The following is a 20,059-nucleotide window of genomic DNA, read 5'->3' as shown; positions in this document are numbered from 1 at the left end:
GAGACAAGTCACATGAAAATCAGCCTTGGTCTTGCTAAAAACCCATATCACATGCCCCGCATTTGAAAGCTTTGCACTAGCTCCCCAAAAAGATAATTTTAACATTTTAATCCTGTTCCAGAAAGCTTTGCATGCTTCAGAGGCCAGTTATTTGAGGGACCAGATTCATGTCAACGTCCCTTCTAAAAGCTTTCAGTCCTCCTCTGAGCGACTTACTCGATTTCCCAAAATCCTTCGGACCAGTGCTGTTGGCAGGTCTTTTTCTTATCTTGGGCTGGTCACATGGAATAAACTCCAGCTGGAGCTACGAACGACATTGGAACTTTCTACTTTTAACCGCTTCGCCGCGGTAGACATTCCGCCGGGGTGCGACCGAATCCATCGCATGAGCAGATCGGACGGCCCCCGGCCGTCCGACGCACATGCCCACCGTGACGTCAGATGGCCGGGGGCCATCCAACACAATTGAAAAGGTTAAGAAAAAAACTAAAAACATGGCTTTTCCAGCAAGCATAACACAACACTTATTTTTGTCGTAGGCTGCCTTTTATAGTGCCAGCACACTCTCTTGAGTAGCTGCGCGCTTCATAAATCTCGTTAACATAAAATATCCGTAGTGTATTCTTGAAATAAAGTTCCGATTAAATACTGAAGGCTAATGTTTTGAATTCTTTATTACTGTTTTTTATCTCTACTTCTTGCACTTTTCTGTTTATTCTGAAGCAGTGGTTCTTAATCTTTTGACTTCTGAGCAAAATCAAATCTGGAATCCGGGGACCACCACTGAGTCATTATTGGAAGCTGGGGCCTCCGACCTCATCAATTTCTAATATTTGACCTTCAAAACAATACGCAAAAATACAGAAACAAGTATACACCAAACAAATGATCAAATATTGAAATATTTTGCTTATTTCAGTCAAATTAGGAAATGTTTTTAAAGTTTCAGATTTGCTTCTTTATTTGCGAATACTTTAATTGTAATTGATTAATTTTAACATTATTTAGTTACGTTAAACAGCCGAGGAACCCCTGAGTTGGCCTTTCGGATCCCCAGGGGTCTTCAGTCCACAGGTTACGAACCACAGTTCTAAAGTGTTCTAATACTGTACAGTGTTAAAGTGCTACAGAGCCCCATTAAAACAGTTTTAAAAATCTCCCAATACTATAATTGTGCTAATGCTGCTTGCTTCATGCACTGCCACCTGCATGTCTATAGCATCCCTGTTCCCTCCCAGTCTATTCACAATAGTCTTCCGTCACTAGACCAATGATTCACAGTTTCAATCCTATAGCAATCTTGATGAATTATCTTTAAACTTTCATTTTCCCTTCAGGATATAAGCGGCCAGAAGTGGGGAACCCAATCCGGATCATGTCATGAGTTCCACTTCCTGTCTGTCCTGAACCCCAGCTCTTTGTGTAGCCACCTGAAGTACTTCCACACAACCTGTATCCTCTCCTTTGTAATTAACCACCTTAAACTCATCCCACCTATTGCCCTGATTCCAGGATCTGTGCGTCCTAAATGCACAATTTTGTATTTGATTGCTCTGAATGTTAATTGTCACCAAACCCCACCATGCCCTTCTCTTTGCGGCAGTAATGAGGCTTTGATTAAAATAATATTCATTCAATGTTCTGCTAAAGTTCAGTTATTTGACTTTCGCCGAATACTTTTATTATATTATCTCTTTAAAGTTGAATAGATGAAAATGATGTTCTTCAAATGCTGACTCAGATAAAAAGAGCTGTTTAGTTTAGAATTTGCATTTTATAAATTGAAATCAGACTATTGCTTGCTGGTAATTTGTTCTTTTATGGGTTTAATTAGCTGTGCCGATGAAAATAAAAAGGATAATAGACGCATGTTAACATATATTCATGAGATTTCTTTTTACAGCTTTTACACAGTTTGGGCATTATATATTATTTTCATACAGATTTTTCGACCACTGTTTTGCCATCCATCCCTTTGTAAAGATGGATTTAGGTCAATAGCAGTTGATGACTGACTGGCCCAATACATTAGAGCTACTTAGAAATAGAACAGGAAAAAGAATGGAAAGTAAACAACTTTGGCGAAGTATTGTCCCACTAGCCCCAATGCTGAATTGCACTTCTTTTTAGGTCGGTGTGCACATGTGATTAACAAAATGCTATCACTCACAGCGTGACAGCCAATGGCTAAAGTGGGCTGTCTCATTGCTCCATGCTCTGAGGTGCAGTGGATGGAAGCAAAATGAGAATTACAGCTGAAGAGACAATGGAGTAAGAGAGTTGGCCAACAGCCCCTCTGTGTATCTATACATGCAAGTGTTTTCTTTTTATTTAATTACCTGAGGCTGTTTCTGGGCCACAACTAAACTCAGTGCTCTGCACAGCCTGAATGCTATCCATGGTACTGACAGCTCATCGGATAATCATGTCCTAGGGCCAGATGTAGGACAGCAAATACCGGTCAGTAACGGCCAATTTCGGCCGTTACCGACCAGTATTTGGGTTTTGACATGTAGGTGGCCTTAAATTTACCGAATCGGTAAATCCAGATGTAGGTGGCACTTTAAACAGTGCCACAGGCCATTACCTGTGTACATGCACATCTTTGCTTGTACACCTGTGCCATGTGACACACATACATGCCCTTAGGGCATGTATGTGTGAAACATGGCACACCAGCCAAAATCAGGGGTTCAACAGGGTGTCAAAGTGACACCCTGTTCCCCTTAACAATTCTGTATTTTTACCAAATCGGTATTTACCGATTCGGTAATTGACATTGATTCGTATGGGCCTCAAGGCCCATAGGAATCAATGGCAATTACTGAATCGGTAAATACCGATTCGGTAATTACCGAATCCTACCGATTCGGTAAAAAATACAGAATTTTTAGCTACATCTCATTTACCGAATCTAGAATACCAAATCGGTAAAATTCTGTATTTTAGAGTCGGTAAATGAGAATTACCTACATCGGGCCCTTAGTCTTTGCAGTGAGGTGCTCTTCACATTTGAACCACAAAATAGTCGACAGAACCGTTCCACTATCCGCAGACCTGCAGAATAACACCCTAAATTAAAAATTATATTTTGCAACATCTCTTAAACGGTAAGTATAAGACCTAAGACTAAGGACAGTCTTGGATGTTGTGCTATTTTTAAAGTAATAACCGACTGAAGTTACATATGCAGTGATTGTGCAAAAGCTGAGCTATTCATTGATCAATACATTATTACCAATAAAATGGGTAATATCTTCGTTTATTGCTTATAGTGAATAAAGATGTCTAACACTAAGCTGTGAAGCATCAAATAAAAACAGGTTATTGTTTTATTATTGTACTACATGGGGCTGCAGTTCTCAGCTGCGTCTCGGCTCCATTTGTATCAAGGAAAGGCGCCTATGCCTGTATTCTGGCTTTCGATAGTCTCTTGCCCACAGGAGAAAACTAAACAGCGATTTCAGTGTATACAATATCCTCTCATGCATCCCTTTTGGTCCTTTTCCAAGAGGGTTGGTTATTGAAACAAGATTCCCGCTTGCATTTGGAGAGACATTTACTTAAGTTCACGGAGTTCATCTGTTGCCTTTTCCGTTTATCCTGAAATTAATTTTGAATCAACCTACTGTTCAGCTTTTCAGCATCAGTGTGAAAATTCAATTCACCAAAATGAGCAATACATCAGAAAAATAGGTACCGACAGGATTGCCTGTAATCGTATTTTGAATCACACATCTACAGATTCTTGAAAACGGTGCAAGTTGAGTTCAAATAAATAGTTTTGTCTGCTGGTAGGTAGAAAGATTGTTATAGGATGTGGCTTGGCGCCAAGGCATAGAGAGTTTGACTCTATAATCATTGAGAGAAGGAGGGAGGTGTATGGTGGGGTACTATGACTGTGGAGAGGCAGACAGACTTCTGCATTCCCCATCGGTGGATACCTTTCTATTCCTAATACATTTCTAACCCTGGACAGTGGTTCTTAATCTGTGGCCCGAGGACCCCTGGGGGGTCCGCAAAGACATTTCTGTGAGTCTGCGACCATTTAGCCTATTGAATAATACTAACAGATCAATAAGATGCATATAAAGAAGCAAAATGTAAAATAACAAAAATGAAAACGCGATCTAATTATGAAGGATTTTGAAACTGGAGGCTGAAAATTAAGTTGCTATCCTCAGACTGATTTGTGGTAGCGGTGCACACGCAGCAAACAGAATATGGCATGGACAATGAGTGGCCCCAGTTGAATTTAGAAAAGCATCATCCTTCCCATTAAAATAACATTTTGATTGTTTTTATATTTGTTTGTGGATTAAATATAATATTTCATCATTTGGTTTTTCGAATCCTACTTGGCAACAAACCTATTTTGTGCTTGTTCGACCCTCACACTCGCCAGCTGGTAGTTGAAGCCACGATTTGAATCAGTGACCAATAGGCTTCAGTGCACCATGAATGCTGCAGCCTATTCTCTACTCACTATACCGAAGCGCAGTTCTGCCTCTAGTGCGTTGCACCTTCTCCATTGGCTGCCTTTTGAGCAGAGAATCTGGTTCAAAGCTCTCTGTGTCACACATAAAATATTGGCCGACGTCGGTCCTAAGGTTCTCAGTGATCTATGTCTTCCATACATTCCCACCCTAGCTCTGCGGTCTGCTGGCCACCATCTGCTGCAGGTGCCGCACTTCTGTACAGCAAGAACAGGTGTTGTTCATTTACGGTACGAGCACCTACCCTTTGGAACTCGCTGCCTCTCTCCATCAGGATCATCCCCAATCACCTGGCATTTAGAAAGGCATTAAAGGCATAGTTGTTCCAGAAGCAGGAGTCTCTTATGCACCCTTCGTAACTTCTACTAAGCATAACATAACATTACATAACATTACATAACATTACATAACATAACATAACATAACATTACATAACATAACATAACATCACATAACATAACATAACATAACATAACATTTATCTGTTTGAAGACTGCTTGTTTCTGAATTTCTGTGTATTTTCTGGGGTTCAAATACTCCAAAAAGCTTTACAAGGGCCCCTGCCTTGCAATATTAACTTAGTGGGTGTCCCCGAAACCAATAATGATTACGTGGGCGTTCCAGTAATGATTAAGCAGGGGTCTACAGAAGTCAAAAGGTTAAGAACCACTGATCTAGAATAATATATTTATATGACTCAAATGATCAGGAGGATTTGTACTTCTAGGTCAAGTTGTGTTCCTTCTGATGATGATGACAGAAGCATTTAGCATCTCTGCACTGAATACGTTTTAAGAATCGTAAAGGGGAACATTCAAAGGGTCCAAGTTTTCATTCAGCACCATGAGAAAATTGACTTTACAGAGCAGATGATATACATATTTACTCTCACGCTTCATAGCTCACAATGGAGACCCCACACTACATTTATCTTGGAAGTAGGCTCTAGAGTAGATAAATTACACAAAGGGGGTGGTGCAATGACAGTTTATATTCCTTATCCACGTGGTGAAAGGTGGTATGAAGAACTGGAGTTGTAAGAGTGATATGTGTTAGGGTGGACATTGTTTAAAGGGGTAGGTATGATTTCTATCTTGGTGGAGATAAGCCAAGTATTCCACAGACTAGTCTACATCACTTATGTTTTTTTAAATCAGGGTAACGTCATCTTCTCTAAACATCATGGTAGTCTCATAATGGCAATCCTCTGACTCTAAACACTTCCTGTGACTACCTATGCAAGTAGATAGACTGGAATTCCTGAGCTAGGACATTTAAGCAATGTTAATACATGTTGGTAGCCATGCTTTCAATTGTTTTTAGCTCATCATTGGTGTTCCCGAAAGGGATTATCCATATCAAATCACGCCCAGCCCTGCCCCGAAAGAAACTGTCAGGCACTTCCTTCCATAAGGATTTACAGCTCCTCCTAACACGAATCTCACCCTAAAGCACTGGAATTGCTCACTTCCAGGAATTCCCAAATATCAAAACCACTGTAGACCCTCTGTTTTCAGATCCATAAACGTAATCTCCATCAATTGCTTCACTTATACTATTTCACCAGCCGCATCAGCTTCTCATTCACACAAGCCTTGCAGCCAAGACCATATATGCACACAATGTCAGTGGTATTGCATACACCAACCTTACTGCTAACATAAGCCTTTACAGAACGTGGTGTGATCACCAGCTTTATTGTCAGGACCACCTACACTGCCAAAACACTATCTTTATTGTCAAATAATCCTTATGTGCAGCAAATGCTCAACAGCAAACACCATGCTTAACACCAACACTAGAATGATTGTCATCTGCAGCCTAACATCCAACATGAAATCAACAAAACCATTTGCCAGTACTGTGCGATAAATGGCTACAAATTACATTTGAAGAGCTCTTAATTGCTCTATCAAGCTGACCACTTTTTCAGTCAATGAAAATTTGAAACAAGAAGCTTCCAAAAGATATTTGTTTTATTAAATTTGACTTTCAGTTTTAACTATTTATTCAGACTTTGTTTTTTGTTTTTTTAGATATATTTGTCAAAAAGATCATACGATATATACAACACTATACAATCAGTTGGGAGGAGAAACAAGTGAATGGGCAGGGGGAAGGTCAATAAAGCATTTTAGACAACATTTAGACACTAGACTTACAATTAGACACTAGACAACAAAAACATTGAGTAGTACACAAAAGTTGAGGTTGGTAGAGGTTGCTGGCGTTATTTTAAGCTATTTACAACAAAGCAACAGTATTTTATCATCGTCCTATATTCAAGTTTTGGCTTTTCTTCAAAACAAATGAAAAAAGTATATCTTTCTTTTTATCGCTCAATGAGATAATCAATATTCTGATGAAGCTTTACAAAATTCAGCTCATTTATCACCAACAATTGGCCGCAGCATAGTACAGAACAACCACTATAGTGGCGCCAACATTCAACTACCACCTCAATAGGTCGACGCGTTTCGAATCCTAAATTGATATATAGGATTCTCTTCAGGACCACACAAACTCAATCTGTGGAAAACAAATGAATGAAAACTCTGTCAGTGTTAGTGTTAGTACTCACAGAATAATATTGTAAAGAATCCCCTTTCAAAGTGTCTCCGGATAGAAGCCATGCTAATCTTGAAATTTAATACAACCACGCAAGGCTTAAACGAAATGTCGGAATTATATAGTTTATAAAGAATAAGATCAAGTGGATATTAGGCAGTGCCTACACACTGTTTAGAACTATGGCATCTCTTTTCCGTGTCACATACACGGCCTGAATGGTTCTTATGAAGAGCCGGAGGGCTCTCCGGCTGTTCAAAACTACAATTCCCAGGAGTCCCCCTGTTGTAACCCGGAAACAACCTGAAGTAAATAGAGGCGTTTCCGCTCCACTGGCATCGCGTTTTCCCATTGACCGCGACCCAGATCGGAGGAGAAAGACGCAGCCTCAGGTAAGCAGCGCCCGTGATCTATTAGTCAACCGCGAGCGGAGTTGCATGCTATGCCTGTGCTCTCCCGCTCGTACTGGAGGTCTCCAAGAATATACAACGGAATAATTACATCCGTTGTTTTTTACCATAGATTGATACCACGAGGCGAGCCCGCCCCTCGTTTACCGCCTTGGATTTTGAAAAAGCCAACTATCCGGAGACACTTTGAAAGGGGATTCTTTACAATATTATTCTGTGAGTACTAACATGATCTTGACACAGTTTCTAAAAAACGATCAATTGTCCTTTTAATTCTGAAACATACCGTTTCACTTCTTTTCAGTATACCTCCACGCCTAAAATGCAGTCAAACTATTGACAGGTAATATACTGAGAGTGGATGGATGTGAAGTGTGAGTTGAGAGTCTTTCTTTTGTTTTCACTGACAGAGTTTTCATTCATTTGTTTTCCACAGATTGAGTTTGTGTGGTCCTGAAGAGAATCCTATATATCAATTTAGGATTCGAAACGCGTCGACCTATTGAGGTGGTAGTTGAATGTTGGCGCCACTATAGTGGTTGTTCTGTACTATGCTGCGGCCAATTGTTGGTGATAAATGAGCTGAATTTTGTAAAGCTTCATCAGAATATTGATTATCTCATTGAGCGATAAAAAGAAAGATATACTTTTTTCATTTGTTTTGAAGAAAAGCCAAAACTTGAATATAGGACGATGATAAAATACTGTTGCTTTGTTGTAAATAGCTTAAAATAACGCCAGCAACCTCTACCAACCTCAACTTTTGTGTACTACTCAATGTTTTTGTTGTCTAGTGTCTAATTGTAAGTCTAGTGTCTAAATGTTGTCTAAAATGCTTTATTGACCTTCCCCCTGCCCATTCACTTGTTTCTCCTCCCAACTGATTGTATAGTGTTGTATATATCGTATGATCTTTTTGACAAATATATCTAAAAAAACAAAAAACAAAGTCTGAATAAATAGTTAAAACTGAAAGTCAAATTTAATAAAACAAATATCTTTTGGAAGCTTCTTGTTTCAAATTTTCATTGACTGAAAAAGTGGCCAGCTTGATAGAGCAATTAAGAGCTCTTCAAATGTAATTTGTAGCCATTTATCGCACAGTACTGGCAAATGGTTTTGTTGATTTCTTGATTGGGCGCAGCCTTACTGTGCTTCACGCCAGACCCAATTTGTTTCTTGGTTAACATCCAACATGAGCATTACTTGCAACAAAGGGCTTAAAGATAACACCAGCCTCGTTGCGAATATCACTAATAGTGCCAACATCAACCATACCACAAGACTTATCACCAAGATAGCCTTTCCTGTACCTGCAGACTTACCACTAACACGAGCCGTATTGCCACCAAAAGCAGTAGAATAATATCTGCCTTACTGAGAGCTCAAGCCTTACTGCTAACATAAGCTTTACTTACTGTGAACGCATGCCTTAATGTCAATGGAATTCAGATCACCAGGAAAAACTCAAGTGTCAACACTAGCTTTAAAGTTAGCATCATATATACCACCGAACATATTCCAAACTGCGAAAAACAGATTCTAGTAAACACCAGTCTTACTACCAGCATCGCTAAATTTACTAACTACAGCGCTTGCATTAGCACCCACACACATTTAGCCTAACTGCATTCCAGTCAGCACTAGCCTTATCAACACCACCAGCCTTATGGGAAACATCACATTTCCCATCAACTTGCTTTTACCCTAATGTGGACCTTACACTTACACTGAGGGCCTCATTTACAAGCCCATTGCACCGCCCGTGCTCATATTTACAAGTCCACATAGAGTAACACTGGGTGACTTTTCATGGCCTTATAAATATGGGCCTCTTTCATGCATTACTCTGCATGAAAAGGGCATTCCATGGGTGTTGCTGTGGATGATCCCACTAACATCCATGGACCCTGACACATTCCCAGATGTACAAAGTGTTGAAAACCTGGGAATGCGTCAGAATCCCATGCCTCCTCTGCATTCTGCAAAAACCACAGTTGATGGACAGAATGAAGAACAATGTCATACATTCACCCCAGTACAGAGATCTGGGCCTAAATTCATCGTTTTTTTGCACTCCACACCACCCCAGTTCAGACAATGGTGTGGAGTGCAAAAAACGATGGATTTAGGCCCAGATCTCTGTACTGGGGTGAATGTATGACATTGTTCTGCATTCTGTCCATCAACTGTGGTTTTTGCATTTGTCACCCCGAGTGGGATGGGTATGCTCAGACGTGAGTTCCAGGCTCTCCACATCACTGGAATCAAGCAAGCCGGGCTGAAGACGGCTGAAATGCCAGAAACCGGTCCTTGGAAGCTTGTTTCCGGTCCAGGGAAGGCATGGCTTGGCCGTTCGGACTGGACTGTTCCCATGAGGCGCAGGGTCAGACTGATTTGCATATGGCCATGTCTGAACTGGGGTGGTGTGGAGTGCAAAAAAACAATGGATTTAGACCCATATCTCTGTACTCGGGTGAATGTATGACATTGTTCTGCATTCTGTCCATCAACTGTGGTTTTTGCATTCCTCTGCATTCTGCAGCACACATAGAAGGAGCAAATTGCCTTTAATGATTGTTTATGTGCAGAATGTTGCCCCTTCCTGCACATAAACGATCATCCTTGCAACACAGGCACCCTAGCACCATGGCGGATGGGTGTCTGCATTAGCGCATGGCTGCCCAGGGGATAAGGACAGGAATGAGACATATCTTGTAGATATGGTTCATTCCTGAACTTTCATTTTGCTGGACAGCAGCAGGAAGGCCTGCTGTGCTGCTGTGCGTAAAAATATAGTAACTAAGGCCCTAAATGTATTACCATCACAAGTCAGGTAGTTGATAACCTGTTTAGAGAGAATACCATTATTTGTGCCAATGCCAGCCTTGGAACCAATACTGTCTTCTCACCAAAAACAGATATTTTGCTAATCAGTCAGTCATTCCCCTAGCACCTGCATTACTGCTGATAGCAGCTTTAAACACAACAATAGGATGGCTTCTGACAGAAAACTGTTCTTAATAACAGCCTTACAAACGTGCAACCAAAGCCCAGCCAAAAAACAACCACTTCCTTTATCGCCAGAGGCGGATTCCGTCTGCAAATTCAGGGGCATATTACCAAGCAATAGCGATAACTATCGCTATTGCTTGGTTAGAGACAAAAATTTACCGCAGCGCTGCGGCGATTTTTACCGCAAATAAACCTTGGTATTACCAAGGTTTAACGCAAATGCGGTAAAAATCGCCGCAAAGCATGAATATCGCTGAAAAGTCAGCGATATTCATGCATTAGCAAGCTAATGCTCTTAGCCATGTTATCCACCTCCCATTGGATAACATGGCTAAGAACTGCTCAGGGCAGGTGTTAGCTTTTGGAGATATTCCCGCTTAGCGCGAATATCTCCAAAAGTTGATAATAGGAGATAGCGATGTTAGTGACTGTTTTCAGTCTCTAACATCTTGGCACGCCCACTTTGCATCTCATTAGTGATAAATATCACTGACATGCAAAGTGGGGCCCAAGATGGTCGCTATCTCCTACTAGCTGTCGCTAACTGGTGTTAGCGACAGCTAGGTAATAGGGAGATAATTTTATCCCCGCTTTCTTGGCTTTTAAAGCCAAAAAAGCGGAGATAAACCCCCTTGATAATATGCCCCTCAGTCCCTTACTACAGTCTCAATTCTAACTCAAATTCACAACCAACACTGATTTATTCGGAATCACTAGGACACTGATCAATGCGGTCTCCATTTCCGCTCTCTCAGGATCATCTCCAATAGCAAATATATCTAGCAGACATAAGATTTATTCCCAACCCTCCTAATCAGTCTGAATCCCACCAGCCCCATTGGATACAAAGCATTCAACCTTCATTCTGCCACCACATCTCCCCAGTCTCACACAGCATTAAAGCGAATTCCCATGTAAAGTTCTCGGTGACACTTTACTTACCCTTCACTCTGTCCCCAGTCATTGCGCACACATAGGTGTTGATGATTGGGGTCTGGGGAATAACCTTCATGACAGCTGCATTCCCCTATAACAAAGAACAGAGTGAGCTTAATTAGAGAGTGTGCATTAACATTCAGGATATAAACAACTTATAACACAAAGGGTTCTAAAATGTAAAACACACTAACTTTAGGAATAGAGATGGAAATGTCATATCATGAGGACACAGAGACTAGAATGGCCCTCAATAGCATATAATACATTTACCCCCAGAATCATCATTGTCATGTTTTGCGAGTCCTTAATAGCGATTATTAAGGAATCGCTATTAAAGACTCGCAAAACGGGATTCATGTAGAAATTGCAATATTTATTGCGATTTCTACAGCTTCCTTATTTGCGATTCGCTAATTGCGAATCGCAAATAAGGAATGACTCGCCATTCATTCCTATGGGCCTAAATGCCCATAGGAATGAATGGCGAGTCATTCCTTATTTGCGATTAGCAAATAGCGATTCGCAAATAAGGATGCGATTTCAAGGGTGCCAGGGTGTCCAAAGGACATCCTGTAGCACCCCTGAAATGGTAATGTACACAGGTGTTGCGCACACACATGTCCAAAGGACATGTGTGTGTGTAACATACAACTTAGAAAAATGCACTAAAGTGCATTTTTCTAAGCTTTCGCTATTTACCACATAGTTACACTTCACGGTAAATAGAGGCCCCAGATTACGAATTCGTAATTTTTAAATGGTTCATGAATTGCATTTAAGGAATCTCAAATTGAGATTCCTTAAATGCAATTCATCGCAATTTAGCGATTTCTATAATTGCGATTTTTGCATTTGGGATGATGAATCCCAAATGCAAAAATAGCGCTTGCAAAGGGCCAGATTCTCAGAATCTGGCCCTTTGCGAGACGATTTTCCTTTGATGAATCTGGCTGATAGATCCCAGGCACACTATGAGTTCTCGCTAAACAACAAGGGCAATTATAATTAATGCTTTTCTGACATCTTGCACCGCATTCCAACGCTTCCTTACATAAACTCCCAGTCCAGGCATACCGTAAAGGCCCCGTCCTTCTATGTCACATTGCAAACAGTTTTCCGCAGGCCCTCCATACCAAGAGATGTCATGAAAGACCTTATACAATAATCACCTGGGGCATTCAGTGAATCAGATACAGCTCAGAATGAGCCATGTCAGCAGATGATGAGGTCTCCTTCAAGAGATCAGGAGGACCATTAACACCATTCATCTAAAGGAACCAGAGGCAAGCACCAAAGCCACAGTGTAACAGCTATTCATCCAACGAGGCAGATGGCCCACTTACATCAGTAAAGGCAACCACAAGGGTCAGGAAGGCAGAAGTAAATCTGTGTTCCTATTTATTCGGGGACCCACTTCAACAGAGGAGTGAGTTCAACTCCAAAAGCCCTATCAGATTACTTCAACTATGAGCCTCAAGTTGCAATTTTAATTAACTTTCTTCCTGATTCATCTGGGCAGGAAGAGATTAAAATTAGGTACACTGCAGCTCAGGCCTTTTTTCCAGATGTTCTGCAATGTGCCCAGGGAGTTATAAAAAGTGCAAACTGCTGAAATAAATATGAATTGTATTTTATTTTAATCAAATGGTGAGTAACTTGGAAGTGTGATACACACCTAGTTGAGCTTCTGTCTCGAAGGGTTCATAGATATCCTTATTGCAAAATCTTGGCAACTCCTCTTTGTCCAAATCCAAACCAATTACTTTATTCGGCATGTAAACAAACAAACTTAAAACCATAAATAAACAAAATAAAGAAACAGCAATTGACAACTGATACTAGAGGTAATTAAAAAACAACTACAGGAAACGGCAGCCAATGTGTTCAAGCTAAAATAACCTTCCAATTTATCAAGGAAAGATAAAATGCAACAAAAATACAGCTGATTATATTAAAATAGTTAAAAATGATTACAATAGCATCCGAGTAAAGTTAACAAAAACCCCTCAGGCACTTGTGCTCATTGTTGATCAACAGTCGCTGGAACACAAACCTGTCCAAGCAACTATAAAACCTATTAACTGAAACTTCCAGAGTGACAAGCACAGTAAAGGCACTCTGGGGCATATTACCAAGCAATAGCGATAATTATCGCTATTGCTTGGTTAGAGACAAACATTTATCGCCGAGCTGCAGCGATTTTTACCGCAAATAGCCCTTGGTATTACCAAGGTTTATCGCAAATGCGATAAAAATCGGCAATAATGCATGAATATTGCTGAAAAGTCAGCGATATTCATGCATGACCGAGCTAATGCTCTTAGCCATGTTATCCACCTCCCTTTGGATAACATGGCTAAGAACAGCTCAAGGCAGATGTTAGCTTTTGGAGGTATTCGCGCTTAGCGCGAATATTTCCAAAAGTTGGTAATAGGAGATAGCAATATTAGCGACTGTTTCCAGTCGCTAACATCTTGGCACGCCCACTTTGCATGTCATTAGTGATACATTTCTCTGACATGCAAAGTGGGGCCTAAGATGGTCGCTATCTCCTACTAGCTGTCGCTAACTGTTGTTAGCGACAGCTAGGTAATAGAGAGATAATTTTATCTCCGCTTTCTTGGCTTTTAAAGCCAAAAAGCGGAGATAAACCCCCTTGATAATATGCCCCTCTGTTTTGCTTTAACAAGGTAACAACATAAGTATGAATGTCGTTCAAACTGTGTTACCCCGGACTAGGAATCAAGTTGCAACCTGATCAGCACACCGCATTTTAAACAAGTAGGAACCAAAACGATTAGGCCTTCACTCCTTTCTGCATTAGAAGGGTTTCCTAAAATAGTCTAAGTGTGAGGACGTTGTGAGGACTGTAGATCTGTGTTCCATTTGCAGACAACAACCACCATTTGCTAAAAATAAGCAGTCCACTTATGCTGAGGATGATGGAAGCCTATCACATTACTCTAACAGTTCAAAACCACATATGTTGGGGGCCGGAGCTTGACCACCAGCCAAGATAGCCACCTGAACTGGGAGCTCCGCGTGTCATCGGATGGCAATTCTGACAACAGAGCCTTTTCTGGATATGTTGCGGCTCATGAGTGGGCAACTTCAGTGCTCTTCTGCTGGGTGAGCGTGGTCAATTACTTCGCCTCTTCTCAACCGCTTTCTAATAATTGCTCATTCCCAGCGGCGGCCATTTTAGCTTAAACGCTCACCTCAGCTGAAGTTTCCTTTCAGGTTTTAGAATGTAATTATTGGCTCCTCGGAAAGCTTTTCCTCACTCATTTCATTTCAAAATAAACCCATGGAGAAAATTGCTGCACATTTCTGTTTCTCTCATTACTATTAACTATGCTACATTTTTATAGATGTTATCATCCTCTTCAAGCTTCAAGTACCGCTTTTAATGTTTACCTTCACAGGAACTGCTCCTTCAGTTTGCTCTATATTCTATGCAACGCTTGCAGTTTATGGTGGTACTTTCAAACTTGGCCCGCTTCCATTTTCTGCTACTTATATCTATTCCTGAAATGTTATTTAATCCATGTTATTGACTTTTTTGTTTTTTGCTTCATACCTTTTCTCTCTGCACCAAAGTACTTTACCAGTATCCCACACTGGAGTGGAATAATCTCTTTTTTTCATTGTTTTTTGACAATTCGGGCTGTTCAAAAGGTTTTGCAAATTGTATGGGCAGATTAAAGAAACATACACCATCTTTTCATTCATCGCTGCCATCCACTAATAAGTTATCACTTTGCTCAAAACCTCATAAGTTGCCTATTATGAGTTTACCTGCTGCTCCAACAATGTCTTCATTTACTTCACCTGCCTCAAAGTCTTGTCATACCACACCTTCGTCTACACACACGAAAGTCAAACAGGACCCTGCCTTCTCCTGTCAAACTGCCCTCACCTATATCTCGTGAGCTAGTGTTGGACGAAACAAGGGCATTACAACCAATAGTTGAAAACCTCAATGACAAATGGTCTCAGATGGAAACAAGAGTTTTGGCTCTGGAGCAGCGCATTAGTGATGTTCAGGACGAGGCATGCAAAATCTCTTCTGTGGAAAAGGAAGTTGCTCTGTTGAAGGCACATTACGAAGACGTAGAAAATAGAAACATGTGGAATAACCTTAGCTTTTATGGCCTTCCCCAAGGTCTGGAAGGTACTGACCCTGTTTCAATCTTTACTTTGTTTTTACCCCAATTAGTGAGCATACCTTTGATTGGGTCCACAACCCCAACTTCAATCCTACTCACCTAAACCCAGAGGTGTTATTCTTCACTCCCTCACATTTACTGACTTACTGTAGGTGCTCAAGGCAGCAAAGTCTAAAATACAAATTCTTTGGCAGGGGGGTAAAAATTTTCTCTGACCACAACTTGACTTTTTAGGTGCCCGTTTGGGACTGTTTCATCCTTGTCTTTTCAAGTTGACTTTCTAGAACAAGACATCTTACACATCTCCTGCAGATCTTTGAAACTTTCTACGTCTTCATGCAGCTAGCTCCATGTATTTTTCTGGACCTTGTGCAAGATGATTGCCGCTAATGTCTTTTCCACATAGTTTCTTGTTTATGCGCATTTTCTACTACAATGTTCCTTAATATAGTTATTGCATATTTGTCTTTACGGGTTAACTTACGTTTTTTTTGGGGGGCAGATTCCTTGTCATTCACTGTATTGTTCCTTGTCTCCTTCTATCCATCCGTCGATATGTTGTGACCCCTTGCTGTGCCGTCTTTCCATGTGCTGACAACAACCCCATCCTATTGTACATCCTCATGAGGTATGTTTTTACAGTCGTCATTCTTTTGGTATGTACTGTCTCTTTTTTCCTGAAGTTTCTCTTTTCCTTTGATCTTCCTCCTAGTTTTTTCCCCACTGTTTCTTGTACCCTGCTCCCACTTTTTTCATGTGCATTAAGCTTTTTGTTTTATGATACCACTTCTTTGTACATATTGTTATACTTTTTATCAATCAGTGTTATCTGTTGGAATGTCAAAGGTTTTAATAATCTGATAAAAAGGCAGCGAATGTTATCACACTTAGATAAATATAATCCTGATCTTGTACTCCTCCTCGAGACCCACCTTTCTGACTCTGAAGCTGTGAAACTTAAGTGTGGTTGGGTGGATTCTGGTTTTGTTTCTCCTGCCTCTGCAAAAAAGAATGGTGTCATACTTCTTTGTCATATGAAATTAAAGTTGAGAACTATGTCACAGGAATCTGACACCAAAGGAAGATGGTTAATTGTTAAACTTATTGTTAATGATATTACACTTAGCATTGATAAAGTGTATGCTGATACTCAGAATGATTATGCTTATTGGCCCTCTTTTACTGCAAAATGTTTGCACTATGTTGATGATTTCTTTAATTAGGGAGATGATTGTAATTAAATAGTTGATCCTTTTATTGATAGCCGATCTCCAGTTAAATTTATACCACATAAGATGCATAAACAATTCCACTCTTTAATTATCCAAAACCTCCTTCTGGATTCATGGAGACTATGTAACCTGTCTAGTAGAGAATATTATTTTTTCTCTCCTCCTCATGGCCCCCTTTCTAGACATGATCAGAATTTTTCTTTCTAAATTACTCTATAAAACCGTATTAGTTCCACTGTTGAACCTATAGTAATTACTGACCATGCACTAATTGATACAGATTTGGTATATTCCAAATATAATAGTTAGAGGTTTGATAACTAACTTTTCCTTAACCCCAATTTTAATTTATTCTTTCAGTTATTTTTTGATTCTGCATTTTTTAATATTAATGGAACCTCTGATATTTCCCCTCAACTATTATGGGATACCTTCAAAGCTACTGCCCTTGATCATATTATTGATTTTGTTTCCAAGAAGAAAAAATCACTTCTTAAGCAACATCAATCCCTGTTGTCAACTTCAACGCCTAAAGCATCAATGCTACACTTCCTCTTCCTCTCCTCATCTACAAGAACTTATTCATGCAAAACTGAAATTCAATAACATTTCTACGGATAAAGCTTTTAATTCATAGTAGTGCCCAATATTATGATGGATGTAATATATTGGGGAAAATGTTAGCTAATCATTTAAAGATACAGAAACAACATCACACACTTGAGTCAATTAAAACTGATGAAGGTACTACCGTCTTCAAAGACAATTATATTTTAGTTGAGTTTGTGAAGTACTATAAATCTTTATACTCTCTTGAATCTTCTCCACATTATTCTCAGATTGACGGTTATCTCCAAAATGTTAAAAATCCCAGTAGTGGTCTTGTTGAATATCCGCCCTTAGAATCTAACCTACCTATTTCAGGACTTCTCTGAGCTCTTCAGTCACTTAAAAAAGGTAAAACTCTATGACCGAATGGTTTTAAGGTTGAATTCTTTCTAAATGTTTCCAATATTTTGCCTCCCAGGTTGTTCCATCTTTTTAAATTTTTCTCTACCTCTGATTCCACTGGTGGTACCGTTCAGAAAACCACTATATGTCTCATTCATAAAGATGGCAAATATCCACCCTTCTGTAAAAAGTATAGACCAATTTCCTTAGTTAATGTGGATTATAAAATGTTTGCTAAATTGTTAGCCTTACATCTTGAACCTTTTCTGTTTTTGATAATTGGTAAGGAGCAGACAGGTTTTGTTAAAGGCAGACTTGCTTCCAATAACTCTAGGTTATTCTTTAATGTATTGAATAAAGATCCCTCTTTAGCATATTCCTTGTTGGCTATTTCTATAGACGCAGAAAAAGAGTTTGACTGTATATATTGGTCTTTTATGCTTAAATCTTTGTCCTGGCAGACCTAGGTCCCCATTTTATCTTATTATTTTCCCTACTCTATAAATCCCCTATGACATTGTTTGTAGAGAGAAATGGGCCTGTGGACCCTAAGGTGAGTGGGTCCCTGTCTGGCTTAAGATCATAGACACTGTTGCTTCCAGCAGAGTTTTAGGGAGTTCCCCATGGTCCAAGTCTTCATTATATACCTCAAGGAGGTGTGTAACAAGTTTTGGGGCAAATTGTTTATAGAACTCCGCCGGCAGGCCATCACTCCTAAGGCATCTCTCTGATCTTACCTTTTAATGGACACAAGCACTTTCTCCCTCGAGATTGGTGGCCCCTGGAGTCCCCCCCGCCCCAAACTGGGGAGTGTCCGGCCCTCGAGGAATTCCCTTAATGAGTATGTGCAAACCAGGGAGTCAGTAGCACATGTATTTTTTAAATAAGTTGCAAATTCATGCAGGATCGCACCCTGGATATGTACCATGGTTCAGTCAACGGCTCTCAGCTGTAGAATGGGCATGTGCTATTTTTCTGTCCCTAGCAAATGCGATAGGAGCGCCCCAGATCTATTCCCCTCCATGTGCAATTTTTGGCTATATGTGGTGTACATGAATGTTTCAAGCCTTGTCCATGCCTCTAATACCCCCCTGCCCCCTCTATTAAAACCTGGTTTGTGATGTCAACATAATCGGCGCCACCTTGTCCCCACTCAGGCCCGTACGCTCCCGTAAGCAGCAGCCATTATTTTGCCATGACCCCTCTGGCCCTCGCTGATCACCAGCGCGTTCCCCTAGCGTTGCGAACACCTCCCCCTCCCCCGCACTTTCTGACCACCCCCGCTCTCTCGTGCATGGACCATCCCCCCCCCCCAGCGCGACCCTACCTCGGAAGCGCATTTCACCCCCCGACCAACACCTCCCCGTCCCTTGATGAACCCGCTTCCTCTGCCCTGCCCCGCTCCCAAGCCACCACCTGGTCCTACAGCTGCCATTTATTGGCCCCCTTACAGTGAGCAGCTGTCCCGATTCAAAGGATGCCCGACTAATCAAGCCCGCCCACCCCGTGCGATGCGATCAGATACACCCATTCCGGGAATCGACAGGGTATCCTGCTGTGGAATTGCCATCGCCTACTGTGACCGGGGTGGGGACCTCTACTGAAGATATGTGTGGGAACGGGCTCGAAGTGGGGATTCCAAGGATGTCTTTCCGTACATCAAAGCCTTGACAAGAATGTGCCACATGTAATAAAGCTATAAACCTGTGTATAAAAGGCTAGGCCTCAGAGATGCAGTTAGAGCACCTCCCGAAGACATTCTGTGGTCGTGTCCGAAATGACAGGCTCTCCTCATGAGAAATAAACCCTGTTCTTGCGTTCCAGCTCCCAGCGCCTGTCTCTTTCTTTGGTAACTATTTGCTATAGGAAATTAGAGGCGTCCTTGCGCCAACAGCCTGGGCATTCGACAGTAACTGGCTGCTTTTCCTCAATTGGTGTCCCAACGCGGGGCCCATCAGCGACATGTGGGTTCAGCGAGAGAGGTCCTGATGACGGGGTGAACGTCTAAACGATTGGAGTATACCTGCCTGGAGAAGACCCTCGTCTGGCTGCCGATCGAGTCAACTTCACCGATTCTAAACAGACCTCTCTTGAGTGACCCGCTGTCCTGACTGGGACCCCACAGGAGTGCTGTGGTAAAACTGGAGTAAGAGGATGATCGGGCACTGGAAGGGGAAGGTGAAGAACTGTCCTCGTGGTCCGGGTAAGGTTAAGTAGGACGTTTTATACGTCTGATTGGTAGGATGGTTTTATCCATCTAAAAGTGACTATTTGATTGA

At 41.0% G+C, this 20,059-nt stretch overlaps 1 protein-coding gene across 2 annotated transcripts in view; it reads right to left on the bottom strand.

Annotated features, from left to right (window-relative positions):
* ASTN2 (astrotactin 2) overlaps positions 1-20,059 on the bottom strand; it is a 2,581,355-nt gene that overhangs the window by 1,208,290 nt on the left and 1,353,006 nt on the right. For both annotated transcript variants that reach the window (XM_086921093.1, XM_086921094.1), the window contains exon 8: positions 11,432-11,516. In XM_086921093.1, the coding sequence (XP_086777219.1) occupies positions 11,432-11,516 (85 nt within the window). The remainder of the gene's footprint in view (positions 1-11,431; positions 11,517-20,059) is intronic.

Source organism: Lissotriton vulgaris, chromosome 5 (genome assembly GCF_964263255.1).
Source record: "Lissotriton vulgaris chromosome 5, aLisVul1.2, whole genome shotgun sequence".
Lineage (NCBI taxonomy): Eukaryota > Metazoa > Chordata > Amphibia > Caudata > Salamandridae > Lissotriton > Lissotriton vulgaris.
Note: the sequence above shows the minus strand (reverse complement) of the source record. Positions and strands in the feature narration are given on the sequence as shown.